Source organism: Malania oleifera, chromosome 2 (assembly GCF_029873635.1).
Source record: "Malania oleifera isolate guangnan ecotype guangnan chromosome 2, ASM2987363v1, whole genome shotgun sequence".
Taxonomy (NCBI): Eukaryota; Viridiplantae; Streptophyta; class Magnoliopsida; order Santalales; family Ximeniaceae; genus Malania; species Malania oleifera.
This window is the reverse complement of record NC_080418.1, coordinates 10,458,638-10,474,802: the sequence shown is the minus strand read 5'-3', so window position 1 is coordinate 10,474,802 and position 16,165 is coordinate 10,458,638. Positions and strand designations below refer to the sequence as shown.

At 35.0% G+C, this 16,165-nt stretch overlaps 1 protein-coding gene across 5 annotated transcripts; it reads left to right on the top strand.

The window, feature by feature from the left end:
- The first annotated feature begins 8,246 nt into the window (after positions 1 to 8,246).
- LOC131147636 (transcription factor LUX) lies at positions 8,247 to 12,809 on the top strand. Of its 5 annotated transcripts, XR_009134891.1 has the most exons (4): positions 8,247 to 9,582; positions 10,171 to 10,319; positions 11,901 to 12,035; positions 12,142 to 12,809. XR_009134891.1 is itself a non-coding variant. In XM_058097142.1 (2 exons), the coding sequence occupies exon 1, from the start codon at positions 8,614 to 8,616 to the stop codon at positions 9,559 to 9,561; it is 948 nt and encodes a 315-aa protein (XP_057953125.1). In that variant the 5' UTR covers positions 8,252 to 8,613; the 3' UTR covers positions 9,562 to 9,582; positions 10,171 to 10,540. The 5 variants fall into 5 exon arrangements, 3 of the variants coding, with proteins under 3 accessions (XP_057953125.1, XP_057953127.1, XP_057953126.1); XR_009134892.1 differs by lacking the exon at positions 10,171 to 10,319; XM_058097142.1 differs by lacking the exons at positions 11,901 to 12,035; positions 12,142 to 12,809 and having other exon boundaries at positions 8,252 to 9,582; positions 10,171 to 10,540.
- Positions 12,810 to 16,165: the final 3,356 nt, after the last annotated feature.

Here is a 16,165-nt window from a genome sequence, read left to right as displayed (position 1 = left end):
AGAGTACTATATCTCTCCTCCTCCACCTGAACCAGACAACAGGGGGCGGATCTTATCGGACTAATGACTTGCCCCACAGACCAATACGTATCATTTTCAATGTATTTTTTTCTCACTCACACACTTCCTGAGAAAACTTCCCAAAAGGTCACCCATCTTAAGATTACTCCAAATCAAACACGCTTAACTATAGAATTCTTATGAGAAGACTCTCGAAAGGAAAAATACACCTTGTTAATATGGGTAGTAACATCGAATCCTTTTCAAACCTTTCTTTCACGAGGTATCATAGATATGTGATGGGTTAAGTATGAGTTATGTATGGGATGGGAATCATGTGGGGGAAATGAAAGTGCTTGCCGACACTCTCATTTAATTAATTTTTAATTAATTTACTTAATTAATTAATTAATTAACTTTTTTGAAATCATTATTATTATCATTGTTATTATTTTTAAGTTATGTTTTAGTTTTTTTTTTTTTTATGAAAAAGAATAAAATTAGAATTTCGAAAACTCATGTGGGCCCCACATGGTCTTGTAGGTTTCATACAATTTCAAGACCCAAGTGGGTCCTACGTAACTCTAATAATCCTCACACGATTTTATGAGCCCTAAACAACTTTGAGACTCATGTTGACCCCACACGACTTTGGGACTCATGTGGGTCTCACACGGTCTTATGGGCCTCGCATATGATATTTATATTATTATTATTTTATCATATATTTCTACAAATTATGTTAGTCAAAATATTATTTTATATATATATATTTATTTACGTGTATTAATAGTGTCTACCCTATTTATCTTATGAAATTTCATTTTGATCAAGCCAACCTCCAGAGAGCGACTGAGTCGCAATGGTCTCTGAACACTCGCTAAGACAAAATCTTTTTTAGGCATCAAACATAAAATCAAGATCTTGCAAAAAAACACTTTTGTATTGATATTAACTTAATAACCATTATTATTATTATTATTATTATTATTATTATTATTATTATTATTATTAAACTTTAATCGTATATACATTTTTGGGATCATTACAAGGGTTACTAATTGGTTAACCACCATCAAGATGGTTAAACATTCACCTTCCCAACGCACAAATGTACTCCCAAACCATCGAAATGATTTTCTTTATTTTCCCTATCGTTCGAAAAAAAAAAAGGTAACAATTATGTATCTTGTTTATGATTGTTATCTCTTCTTTTCATCTATTTTCTTATTTGGGGATTACCATGTATATTTTCCTATGTTGATCCCTTGGAAAAAATTCAGCTTGGACACATTATTAAAAAAAATATTTGAAAATATAATTTATTATTTTTAGCTTACAAAAGGCAAATGTAAAATAGGTTTCAAAAATGCAACTTTGTTGTTTGGGACTTTTATTTCAAATGTTTGTTAGGCATGAATGAAAATTACTACTTAGTCACTTCAAACATCAATGAATACATTATAAATGACGTATCTTAATAATGTGGAAAGACCGGCCTTCCTTCTTTAGTTACAAGACACTATAACATAAACATAAGTCAAAACTTATCCATTTGACCTAACCAAACTCATTAAGTAACTCAAAACAAGAACAAACTTAGCCCTATCTAAAATAATTATATGAATGAATTATCATCACCACTAGCTCTTCTCATATTTCGACTTTTATTTATTTATTTTTCAAGAGTATCCTATATAAACAGTATACTAACATAAGTATTTTTTTAAGGTAACATTTAGTTTACAAAATAAAATAAAGAATAAATAGAATAAGAATTAATTTAGAGAAGAATGTTATTATATAAATTATTATGCAAAGTAAATTATTTCTAAAATTTATGTGTTAATGCTTAACTTTGAACGATGACAGTATTACAACTTTATAGCTTACAAATACGATATAATATCATAGAAAAGTAAACCATAATTTCTTCTTAAATTATTAAATTTTTGTATAATTTCTATTACAATTTGATCTTATTACATTACGTTCTTATATTACGCAAATCAAAGAGAGTTTAAATTTATAATATAATATAATTTTAAAATATCGTCTTTATCGTATTATTATTAATGACATTAAAATGAAGTCATAATTTTTAGACAATCAAACAAAGTTACTTGAATTGAGATTAATTTGTTAGCTGAAAATTTAAGTAGGAATTGAACGTAAAATTGCAATTTAACTATTCTTGTGGGGTGCACTTATAAATACTCAAAATGTCTTGAGAAAATTTAATATACTTACTGTTCGAGTTTTTTACCAAAATATTATTAAAAAAATCAAAAAACACAAATATGAAGGAAATTGAAAAAATTTACACAAATGTACCCAACTAACTTTCCAAAAGTCGGCTTGGGCTTTAAAATAAAAATATAAAAAAAAGTCAGCCACAATTCTTGACTATCAAAATAAAAATTGAAAACCGACTTTCCAAAAGTCGATTTGGGCTTTAAAAAAAAAAAAATCAACTGCAATTCTTAACTGCCAAAGTAGGAAAAAAAAAAAAAAAAAAACTTGAGAACCGACTTTTCAAAAGTCAGTTCTTGACTCCCCCCAACGTTTTGCTCCTCACTCCCTCCCTCCCCCCAAATCAAATCCCCCACCCCCCAATTCTGCCCCTGCCTTTCCCCTTGGAAATAGGAATGATAAATTTTTTTTAATTTAAATAATAATAAAATATATATTATTTTTCAAATTTTAATATTTAAATAAAAAGTTATAAATAAAAAATATATTTTTAAGTGTCATTTAATACAAAAAATATTTTTTACTTTTTATTTATTTTTCAAATGAATTAAAAAAAGTAAGGTTTTAAATTTCAAAAAAGTATATAAAAATGAATACAATAATAAAAAATTTTGAAATAATTTGCTTTTGGGAATATTAGGATAAAAAATGAAATTTTACTTCCTAATTACATAAAAAATTTATTTAATATAAAATTAAGAATGGAAAAATTATTTAACATATTATTTTATGTATATTTTATATAGGAAAATTTTAAAATTTAATATTTCTTACCTAACCAACTTTTCAAAAGTCAGCTTGGATTAAAAAAAAAAAACAAAACAAAACAAAAACTTGCACAAAAATCTAGGCACACAAAAGAATTAAAATGAAATAATGGAATGGAAAAAAAATGTAATCAAATAAAAAAATTATAACACGTGCTTCACGTGTTCTCCCATCATCGATGTGTCCAACCCGTGCCGCCCGCGCACTGCAACTGGGTAAAAATCCGAGCATTCCCACATTCTGATTTTCGGAGTAGAGTGGAGTGGGTACTTCGCCTTGACCCAATTCACGAAAATTTTGCTTCGGTACAAGTAGGTCATTCCCCAGTACTTCCTTCGGTTGCCGATGACCATTCTCCAGTGCTCGTCTCGCCCGATCCAGCTCGTGGTCGGGTCACGGAACGCCCTCGTGTTCATGTGTCGAGGTGGGATCCACAAGGGGGTTGTCGTCGGGTTTGATCTATAAGAACCCGAACCATGATAATTGGATTTAAATATTAAGAGAGGGGAAAAATTGGAATTTACTAGGCTTCGTCGATGAAGTGTGCTTTTCTCGTCGATGAAATTCAAAGACTCATCGACGAGGAGAAGCCGAGGAGTTTCGGAAAATGAGAATATCAAGATTCGTTGACGAGGCCATCGATTTGTTTACGAGTTCAGTGAAAGATCCGTCGACGAAGGTACCATTTTATCGACGAAATCAAGCCGGGTCAAAGGGTTATAAAAGGAAATTTCCATTACTTCCAAGCTAAGTAACTTAGAAAAATCTCTCTCTCTCTCTCTCTAAACTCTCCCTACTCTCCTTCTCTCTAGATTTCTTCACCGATCGTTGACGAAATCGGAAAACGGAAGTTACCACGAGGATCGTGGAATGATTCTATACAACTTCTATGGATCAGAATCTCATTTCGGAAGTTTTCGGGTTTTGGCGAAAAATCGAGGTAAGGCTCGGTTTTCAATTCTGATTCGGTAGTTTTGTAGGTAACTGTTTTGTGAACATATTTTGTACTGTGATTTGTAGGTTTTGGAACTCGGTTCGCTGTTTAGGAGCCTTGGAGTTCGGGATTTGGTATATGGGGTTAAGGTAAGGGGAAACTGTGTTATATTGGTTATTTTTTAAATCGAACTCGGTGGAACTGTGGTCCACGGTCCTGTATGTATTTTGGCTACTCATTTGGGGGGATTTAACGGGAAAAACTATGGGTTTTTCATTATTGCAGTTTTGGGAAAAAGGGGACGACGGGCTGAACCCCGGGTTTTGTTGAAAATCGAGTATATGTGTGCTTTATACTGTGATATTGGGATGACCGTACCTTAACTTTGTTTAAACTGTATTTGTTTGGAAAACCATGATTTAGATTACCAAATGAGTGTGGTTTGTTTGGTTATATGAGCATGCATGTGTGTGTGATATGCGGAATTGCTGATGGGACCGCGATTCTAATGATTCCAGGGACTGAGAGTGACCGGCTCTATATTCGAGGGCGTGTGTTTATCGCGTGCCATGTAGGCAAGAGTGACCGATTCTATATCCGAGGGTTTGAGCCTATCCCGGTAGATTAGGCCGAAGGGTGTGGATCCACTAGTTAGGGTCGGTACGATGCCATGGGAGTCGAGGACTAGCCATGTGCTGGTGGCACCGTGCTTTGCGGGTTGGCTGCGGGCCAACGCCAGAATGCTGGACCGGCTTCGGGCCGAAGGGTGTGATGACACCAGGATTGCTGATCATGTGTTGTGTGTGCGTGTATGCGTGTATGCATTGTGTAAATTAGTACTGGATTTGCATTTAACTGTGTGTATGTTGCATCATGATAACACTCAAATGCCACACACCGATATAAATTGTGTTCTTCCTTACTAAGAGGTGTCTCACCCCTGCTGTACGTACATTTTTACAGGTCCTTCGAGTAACCGGAACTAGCGTCCTGGTGTAGGGAGCGTACTGGCCGGTGTACTACGTTAGCGCTTGGGTAAGTATTAGGACTGTATTTTGTTGGGTTGTCATTTTGAGTTGTATTTGGGTACCCAGTTTGTACGTTTTGTTAGAGTCATATTCTGGTCTTGTATAGACTTTAGTATGGTACTACATATGTTGATATAGAATGACTTTTTCCGCTGCGTATATGATTGTGGTTGGATGTGTTTAGGGTGCCTGGGAACCCCACGGGGTCAGACCCTCATCCATTGTACTGTATCTGTGATGATTTGTATGATACAGGGACATGTTAGGTTACATTTTCACCCCTGGGTTCCATTACAGGGTTCGGGGCGTGACATGTTCCATTCACAAAGATACGAGTCAGATAGGTTAGCAGGTACCACGTAGTTCTAGACCTACTTGTTCTAGGGGTCGAGTCTGGTGTAGAGGATGACGGGTTTGTTGCCCGAGAGGATGGTGGCAGATCGGGACTAGCACCCATTTATGTCGAAGGGCTTGGACGGGTAGATGGTCAAGTTAAGGGCGACCCAATTGATGAGGTCCTTGGAGATAAAGTGAACCCAAACGATGTCGCCCCACATAGCTCCCTTCGGATTGAACTGGAAGAAGAGATGATAGATTCCATTGTAGTACATTGGTCCTATTTGATTCGAAAGAAAAGTAGAATAGCGGGAAAAGAAAGATTAATTAAAATTAGAGACAAATTTTCTATTTTGGGGAAAAAAATAGAAGTTAGTTTTTTTAAATAATTTTCTTTTTATGTAATTAGGAAGTAGGATGTCCTTTTTGTCTTATGATTTTCAAAAGTAAATTATTTCAATTTTTTTGTTATTGTATTCATTTTTATATAATTTTTTGAAATTAAAAAATTAACTTACTTTTTTTAATTCATTTGAAAAATAAATAAAAAGTAAAAACTATTTTTTGTATTGAATGACACTTAAAAGTATATTTTTCATTTATAAATTTTTATTTAAATATTAAAATTTGAAAAATAATATATATTTTATTATAATTTAAATTAAAAAAAATTTTATGATTCCCACTTCCAAGGGGGAGGTAGGGGCTGAACTTGGGGGGGGGGGGGGGGGGGGGGGCGGGGGGCAGGGATTTGATTTGGGGGGAGGAAGGGAGTGAGGGGGGGGGGGGGCAGGGGATTTGATTTGGGGGGAGGAAGGGAGTGAGGGGCAGAATATAGGGGAGTCAAGAACCGACTTTTGAAAAGTCGATTATCAATTTTTTATTTTGGCAGTCAAGAATTGCAGCAGATGTTTTTTTTTTTTTTTAAAGCCCAAACCGACATTTGAAAAGTCGATTTTTAATTTTTATTTTTATTTTGACAGTCAAAAATTACAACTGACTTTTATTTTTATTTTTATTTTAAAACCCAAATCAAATTTTGGAAAGTCGGTTGAGTACATTTGTGTAAATTTTCCTAATTTCCTTTGTATTTGTGTTTTTTGATTTTTTAAATAATATTTTGGTAAAAAACTCTTTACTTTTCGTCCAAAAAAAATAAATTAATTAATTTTTTCGTTAAGATTTTTTTATCTAAAAAAAAAATTGCTTGATTGCCTTTACGAAAACCGTACGATCATGGTGACGTCACCTCCGGGCCCGCACTTCCTCGTGAACTTTTCTTAGCCAAAAAAAATCACGCTACGATCCTGGCCAGTCGAGGCATGGGCTCCATGTGGGGCCCACTTTTCTAACGGCCGAGATTCTGGCTGTCCGTGATATTGGTTGACCCTAGAACGCGGCCAAGCCGTGGGTCGCAGACCGCCACACCGCTCTGATCTTCGGAAATTGGGGTCGGCGCATCGGACGGCCTAGAAATGGAGAGGAGGAGTTGTGCCGCCACAGGTGGAGCGGGTGTCCTAGTCCAGCTGTTCCCCACCACAATCTGTTCTTACTGGCCGGCGCACTTAGAACAAGTGGCATCTCCGCTCGAATTTAATTTATCCTTTCTTTTTAATAAATTTTTTATGAAAAGACAAAATTGCCCCCAACATTTACCCTTCCTCTTTAATGATACTTTTTTTAATAGTTCATATTATTTATAATCAATAAAATATTCAGCAGAAATTTCTTTATATAAAAAAAATACACACGTATAATTAATAAAAAAGCATAAGATTAAGAAAAAAATTAAGAATATTCGGCAGCATTTCTAACATCTTTTAATTTTTACATGATAAAAAATATTGATTTATTTGGTATGTTTTTTCATAAATATTTTTGAAATTTATCTTTATCAAATGGTGAGAGAATTATAATATAGAGATAACTTTTTAATTTACTTATAGCCTATTTTATTTTTTAAAAATTTTAACTAAACTACTTATCTTTGTGCACTGATTATAATTTTAATAATATTTTATTTAAATGATAGTTATTAAAAATAGAGTTTTAAATCTCTTCTTAATTTAACAAAATAAATTTATATAATTTTTTTTCTAATAATTCCTTTAACAATATGTATATATTTAATTTTTTATAGCGCATTTAAATTAAGAATTTAAGTTGAACTTTTAATTAAGAAAGTGATAGTGATAAAATTAGAGTTAACTAATAAACTAAATCCTTAAAATGATATATATATATATATATATATATATATATAATTCTTGTCAATTTATAATAATTAAAGGTATTTTAGAAAGTTAAATATATGCATAAATGAAATATTTGTCTATTATAATAAAATTAATTTTAAAAATTTAAATAAATTTTCTTACTCAATTTATTATAAACTTTAGTAATAAAAATTCATGATGAGAAGGTATGTTTTATAGTAAAGTAAAATATATAATTTTTTAGACTACTAATTTTTAAAATTATATAGAAATTTTATTATGTATTTATTTTTACATTTTGTTTTTAAAAATATCAAATTTGACATAAGAGTTTCTAAATTATCATAATAAATGCGTCAAAGAAGATTTCCTAATATTGCTATTTTTAAAAATCATCCCCTTAAACAAAATCACAGTATGGAAGGTCAACAAATTTCAATAAATGTAAGAATAGATTTTAAAATAATTAATTCATTAACAAAAAGAAATTTAGTACTTTCCAGAATAGATAATTTCTCACCAGACCATGTGGAAAGTGCCGGTGATCCCACATACACAGTTCCATACCGTGGAGCTACATCTGCCCCACGTGGCGTCGAGTGATTGGCGAGAGGGTCCAAGGAAGGGCTACGTGGGCTTCGAGTTTCAGAGGAAGAGATATTTCGAGGATCAAAAATATCTGGCTAAGACGTCCACGGTGGCAGCGAGGCAGGGCCGATCCGGAATCAGATATTGCACTTTTTCACAGTTTGGGTGTGTGGAACCTAAAAGAGAAAAGAAAAAGAAAAAGGAAAATCTAAGATAAACATTTTCATTTTCGTTTTCTCGCTTTTTTCCCATACACCTGCGATTCTCCCACAAATATCTCCCAACAGAGTTCCCTAATTCTTCTACTTCGTCTTCTTCCTCCCCACGTTTCTCTCCTTCGCTCTTGACTCCGATCCCCACCCAATTCCCCATTTGACCCCATTCCGATTTTACTCAGAGATCCTGTTAGTTTGGTTTTTTTTTTTTTTTGAAATCTTTGAAGGCGATTTTTGGTTTTTGATTGAGGGTGTGTGATTTTGTGGGGTGGGAGATGGGGGAGGAGGTGAAGATGAGCGATTACGAGGTTGGCTGCGACGAGGAGAGGGTGCTGGAGTGGGAGATGGGTCTGCCGAGCGCCGACGATCTGACGCCGCTGTCCCAGTCGCTGGTTCCGCCGGAGCTGGCCTCGGCTTTCAGCATCTCGCCGGAGCCCAGCCGGAGCCTCGTCGATGTGAATCGCGCGTCGCAGACCACGCTGTCCGGTCTCCGCGGGCAAGCGCAGGGGCAGGCCTTTTCGTCGAACGCTTTCAAGTCATTCAATGACTGCGACCGCGACAGGGATCCGATGGTGGTGGAGGGGGAGGAGGCGGACAGAGACGGGTCTGATTCGAGGAAGGTGAGGAAAATCGACTGCGCGGAGGAGGCGGATTCGGCGCTGCGAGTGGACAATTCGGCGGACGATCCGTCTGCACGGACGCTGAAGAGGCCGCGACTGGTGTGGACGCCGCAGCTCCACAAGCGGTTCGTCGACGTGGTGGCGCATCTGGGCATTAAGAACGCCGTGCCCAAAACGATTATGCAGCTGATGAACGTCGACGGATTGACCCGCGAGAACGTGGCCAGCCACCTCCAGAAGTACAGGCTTTTCCTCAAGAGAATGCAGGGGCTGCCGAGCGAGGGCCCGTCTTCGGCGGACCAACTCTTCGCGTCCACCCCTGTTCCACAGAGCCTGCACGACTCCGGCGGCGCTCCGGTGAATGGGCACGCGAACGGGCATATGCCGCTTCCTATTCCGATGCATTACAGGCCGCCGCCGATGATGCCCATGCCGGTCCTTGGTCATGGCCACATGGGGATGGCCGTCAGTAACCATGGTTCAGCTGCTAATTATCATGGGTTTGAGTCCAATCCTTATACCATGTTGCAGCAGAGAGATTGGTCTGGGAATAAATTTGGGTCGGTTGTTTCGTATCCCCATGTCACTCCTAATGATAAATGAAACTCATCACTCTTGGAAGAGGTGAGTTTCTTGGTCTAATCGAGCTCTTGCAGTTGATAATTTTGTTGTTCTTTGTCATCTTATGTTTTATGATGATAATAATACAGGATTCATGTGGAAAAATATTGGAATTGTGGGTGGGTGAATTACAGATAGGACTTTCAATATGAAAAATCTGGGTGGGTTTGATAGCTCGTTAAAGACAAGTTTCTAATGGGTTCTAATATATGCAGCTGAATTCTGCTTGATTTTCATTTTTGAATTTCATGAGCAGAGCATTCTTTTTAGTCTTGATTACTTCAAGTGATTTATAGAGCCATTAGCTTCCTCAAAATGTTGTTGTACAGCCAAGTATAATTAGTTGGATCTCAAACATAAATTTCAATGCTCTTTGGGTACACATTGATGCAGGACGAATGTTTCAGCTTTGCCTTCTAAAGGAACCCCCAGGAGGGAGAGAACTTGTAGAGATTACCCTAAATGTTACAGAGATATTTCCTGCAAATTGATGCTTTTCATTTTTTCTATTATTTAATTATATACTTTGATCTTCTTAAAAAGCTGTGTAAGAATTTCAAGTTGTATATCATGTGTTTTCCGTGGATTCAGAAGTTTGATCAACTCAGCAGAAGCTTAAGTTTTGGAACTCATCTGTTAAAGGTAGCTTGATTGGTAGTCGTTTGCACAGACGTGGAAAGGTTTCTCATGGATTACATGGCCCGTGGAAGGGTTCAAGCTTATTCCAGTATGATTTAGGAGTAAGTATGAGTTAGACCAAAATTAAAGACATACTTACTCACAGTTACATAACTGTGGAAAGTGGTTCCTGCTGTATTATTTTAAATCTAGCTACATGACAAGTCTTGTAGTACATTCTTAACCTGTTCTTTAATTGATAATGTTATCGCCATTGTATTAATGTGCGTACTGAACCTTTCAATTTTAGAAATAAAGTATTATTTCAGAAGAACTTGCAAAATTCATAAGCAGTTGTTTTGTGCTGGTTGTTCCTTATACCACATTCTTTCATCCTTTGTCTTGTATAGTCTCTTTTTTCACAGGTTGGATTTCTAATCACCTTTATCCAAGTATAGTGTTTAATTACCATACCATAAACTATGAGCTAATTGATTGTGTAATATTTTGTTAAAGTTTCATCTTATGAGCCCAAAATTTGCTCCATTGTATTGGAGTTCACTGTTCAGTTTCCTAAAGTTATAAATATTTAAGAGAGTTTGCTTGTATACGGAACAGTGTGTGGTGCCTATTGAGTCTTAAAGTGTGGGCATCTTTTAACTTTGAGCCTATTGACTCATTATACTGCAGGCACCACCAAAGTGAACTGCCTTGTGAAAATTTTAAGGAATTTTGATTCTCAACATAATTATTGTGTGGTATTATGTTCTGAGCTTATGTTAATCTTCCACTGCTAGCTAGGTGGTCTTAAAGTTTTCACTGTTGTAAGGGAGCTTTGCAAGAATTGCTATGAACTGGTCAGATGTCTAGATTCTCCTAAAACACTTGCAAAGCTAATAGTAGTTCGTTTCAATCAAATCAAAAAACTTTTTTTTTTCTTTTTATTTTATTTTATTTTTGTATTTTTAGGTTTTTATTTCCTCCATTTTAGAACCCATTGAGGGAGCCCCCTACCCTGGAAGGGGGAGCCCCTGAGTGGTCAAAAGTAATAAGACTATATCTGTTGAAATTTTTGCACTGTGGTGTGGATCCTGTCTCTTGTCACTTCTTTGTTGTAGAATTTAAAGAATATAGGGAGCCATTCTGCTGCATAGGAAGGCCAACAGTGATGCCTTTTTTTCCCCTCTTGAGCTGCTCCATGAAGTGAAATTGTGTCATGTTTGGCAAAACCTTGAATATTCATCAGATACGTATAATTATTCATCGGCGGTACCTCACAATTATTGAACTGCCAATGTTGATTTAAGAAATCTACATTGGTAAAATTGCAAGGGATCATTGTCTAGTAGCTCTATAGAACCCTGTAGAACAATTCTTGCCTAAAGTGTATAATGGAAACATGTATATTCAATTTTCCAATGGAAATGGCTACTGGAATGGGCAAAACTCCTCAGCTTTGTTCCTTTATATTTATTAATCTAATGGAAATTTGAAAATACACAAATACTTCACTACATGCATCAGTATCATCTTTGCTATTGTGCAGAGTTCACTCAGTTTTTGATTTCTTATTTGGTATACTTTTCAGCTTTACTATAACTGATCAAGAAAATAAGCTCAGCTTCTCTACATCCATTTGTATCATTTTTGCACTTGTATGGTGTTTATTCAGTTATGGGTTTCTCATTGGGTATAATTTTCAGCATGAAGGATGATATTTATCTGTTGAGATGAGAAGAATAGATGCAGCTGCACGATACTACAACCGTATCAATATTAGCTTTGGATTAATCTGTTATGACGTTTCTGTCATGATGCATCTACTTCTGCACCTTAAGGTTTATTCTCGCAGCAATATATCAGACCAGCCCATCTGTTTTCAGTAGCATTAATCTACAATTCCCATTTGAAGTCTTTTGACACTTCTTTACTTCCTTTTTTCAGTCAGTCTGGATGACTGGTGAGTGATTATGTAAGTTGACTGTTCCTCTCCCTCCTGGTGATAGATATCTCTGGAAGCAATGTGGCCTGCCTCTCTTCAACAGAAAAATGTTGTGTAAGATGGCCATAGCCATCTCTTAAACCTTTTTTCAACGTCAATATCTTCGGCCCAGGCCTAGAAATGTTTGCGCTTATCCACTTCTACTTACAATTCAATCTTCTGTGCAATCAGTGGGCTTCAGATGAGTTAATTTGAATTGAAAATGTTGAAATCATAAGAGATTTTACAGTCTTGAATGCATTGCAAGGAGATAAGCAAATCAGAAGTCAATGGTATGTGGAAGTGAAGGAGTTTTGCCAAAAAAAAAAAAGAGCATCTCACTGCCATTGGTATTTTCATAGAACGGAGAAGGCACACAGGATGATGGCTTTGGTTGGATGCTTAAGTTACTGGTTTTGAGCTTCGAAGAAAGGAATTTTTTTCCTATGCTTTCATAAAAAAGCTTGGTTAATTTGACCCCTTTTTATTTTTTATTTTTTATATTCTGGATTGGTGGCTCCTATCCTATTCCTCTGCTTTGCGATTGTACCAGTGTTCTAAGAGCATTTTAGTGGTGTGTAGCTTATTTTATGAGATTCTTTAATAAGAAAATGAAAGGACTTTATCAGCACTATGCGAGTTAAAGCTAAAGCTAGGTTATTAACCAGGAGTGCCCCACTTGAGTTCTGCAACAATAAAACCATAGTAAGCATCTTAATGGCTAAATTAGGGTTTCAACAAAATATTTTAGTTTTCCATCTGGCATGGAGAATAATTTTGTTTAAAATTCTAATTTATCAGTTCAACATATGTCTTTTGACTACCCTTTTTAAATACAAGAGTCTAATTAGGTCATTAACCCTTTTATTTTTCCCGAAGGATAAAGCATTCACTTACTTTTTGTATGGGGGTAAGGAGAAAGTTGGTGTCAAATACAAGAGTCTATTTTATTTATAAGTGCATACATTTCCTTTTAGTCTATTTTATTTATGAGTGCATACATTTCCTTTTAGATGTAAATACGAGTGAATTCTTTAAAGACCTCTCTATGCGAAGTGAGAAGTTTGCAGTTTACAAATTGTAAAATATCATATTAGAAAAACATGCTTGAATCCCATATCACTTCAAGTCCTAATCGAAAAATATCATATTAATATTTGAATTCATATAAGAAAAAAACAAGCTTGAATCCCGCATCACTTCCAAGTCCATAAATGAAATACAAGAGTTTCACTTGGAGTCATACTTCTCTTAAACAATTTTCTTATTTAATCTGTTACATATGCCTTGTAGCTAACTTTAAATTTCAAGAGTGCTGTAATGACCAAAATTTTTTTTTTAAAAAAATTTAATATTAAAATACATTTACAATATCTTAAAAAACTTTTTTGATTTGTCTTATGGTGCACGCTTCTTTTTGGAAAGTGCATCATAGAATTTTCCTTATGCTTTTTGTGAAATCTAGGATGATATTTAAGAGTAATATAATAAGTTTAATTTTGTACTAGAAAATGTAAGAAATATTTATATTATTTTATAAATATTCACTTAAAGAGATTCACATTCCACCTTTATTTTATGGTTCCAATAATCACATTAAGTGATAGTTGTGATTGTTAACATTTCACATTAAGTGTACTTGGTGGTTTTTTTTTTTTTTTAACTAAAGGAGGGTGACACCTCCAATTATTTATTAATATATCCTCACATTTGACGGAAGAATACCATGATTACAAGACAAGTATTGAGAGATTACAGATAAAAAACATTAAAGGCCTCCCAAAAACAACACCAACAATCAACCAAAATAGGACTATAAATCCAAACAAAGCTAAATAAAAAACAAATCTAAGCAGACCTATCAAAGCAAAAAAAAACTAAATTCTAAACCAACCAAACAAAAATTGAGAGGATGAACTAATGACGAAAGGAAGTGAGACACAACCTCTATGTAAGTAAAAAATAAAAATAAAAGGAAGAGATAAGGAAGCCAGAATGGCTTCCTTCTAAAATTATAGAGAGAGAGAGAGCTCCTACGCTCTCTCTTGTCGTCCACTCCTCCGTCTTCTTTCTCGCTCCCCTCATTTCTCGATGGATATTTGACCGATCGGGAAACGGAAGGTGCCGTTGGATTCCAAACTTCGTCACCGACATTTCTATTGGAGCGAATTTGTCGTGGGAGTGGTGTAGGCACCATTCCTGAGGTAAGATAACCTTCCCATAATTTCTCAATTCCTCGTTAAATTTGCTGTTAAATCGACGATCAGGCACCACCACGGTGTCCTAGTCGTGTTCGTCGTCATTTTGACATAAGTAAAGTTTCAATTGGGGTTTTCTAGGCCCCACACCAAAGTAAAGGTGAGATTTGAGAAATTTGATAATTTGACTATATTTAAGGGTATATTTATTTATTTCGAATTTATGGGTTTATGAAATATTAAAATAATATTTTATTCAGGATTAATTACATGGAATTAGGATTTTTATTTCAGGGTTTGGGTGAGCGCCGTAGGTATCTTTTTGTGGTCCCTGTTGGCGTAGTTCAAGAAACCAGATAAGGGGAAAAATATATATTAAATCAAAATTTTTATGAGTTTAATGGAAGATGAATTGTGTTTTATATATATATACGTGTATATGTTTCGATTTGAGTTTAAAATGTCAATCCTTTAAATTATGCTTTCTAAGCCTAGGTCTGTTTATTAGATACGTATATGCGAAAATGAACTGATGAAAGTGAGAAATATTTTCAAGACAATTATGTAAGAAATGAAAGGTATTTTCAGTATATAAATATTAAATGTTGGTTGACTTATTTTACAGGCATTGTATGAATTTTATTGCTAAATTGTGTGGCATAAGTAAATGTAAATTTTGTCCAAATATACGTTAAATGTATGAGATGCAGGTTAAGTAATGCAATGAGAATGAAATGTTATATGAAATATGCTGCTTGTGTGTGTTAATGCAACTATGTAAATAGCTTAAATATGTTAGGTAAAACAACTGAAAGATGTTAGGTAAATGTATGACAGTTAAAAAAGAATGGGGAAAATAACTGAAAGATGTTGAGTAAAACAGTTGAAAGATGTTGGGTAAAACAGTTGAAAGATGTTAGGTAAATGTATGACAGCTGAAAAATGTTAGATAAAACAGCTGAAAGATGTTGGGTATGTAATGAAATGAAATAAAAATAGAAATGAATGAAACGAAAATGAAGTGTGAAATGTGAACAATGTAAAAAGGGAAAGAGTCACTTACAGTGAAATGAAATGAAATGTTAAAACTATGAATATGAACAGATGTGAATGGTTGAATAATGATAGAAAGAATAATGTATTATGATATTAATAGTATTTATGCTAGTAGAACATGTTACGTTTGGGCGAGACAAACTCTTCGCCCGAGGGCTTGCTGAGAAAGACAAGTGCCCTGGTTGTATCAGGTGTAGCAGTAGGCTGCATAACGTGCTATGGCAAAGGGAAACTACTTGTATGGGCGGGTAGATTTCATTATTCTTGGGAGCCTTCGCCGGTAAACTTTTGTATGAACTATGTGAGTACGAGATTAATTTCTCACTGAAGGGCTTATTGAGTAAGGTGAGTGCCTTGGTATGCTTTAACTGTGACCTTTGGGTTGCCTAAGTATTAAAGCAGAGGGGTGCTATTTGTATAGGCGGGTAATTACCCCTATCCTTAGGTAATCTCGTGGGTTAAATCTTTTGCATGCGTTTGATTAAGATCAGAGAATGATTTTAGGAATGGTGTTAACGATTTTCAAATGTTAAATATTATGTTATTATATAAACTCATGTTGGTCACACACTATTTTAATATATTGTTTCTTCCCTTATTGAGATGTGTCTCACCCGAATATGATTATTTCTTTTTCAGGACATCTTCGAGGTCGGTCTTAAAGAGCTGGAGGGTTTTTAGCATTTTTTTAGGAATATAAAAAGAAAGGGTATATTTTTTATAATAGTTTGGG

Bases quoted from the DNA above. Each gene is read 5' to 3' on its own strand.
- LOC131147636 (XM_058097144.1), top strand. From the start codon at position 8,614: ATGGGGGAGGAGGTGAAGATGAGCGATTACGAGGTTGGCTGCGACGAG.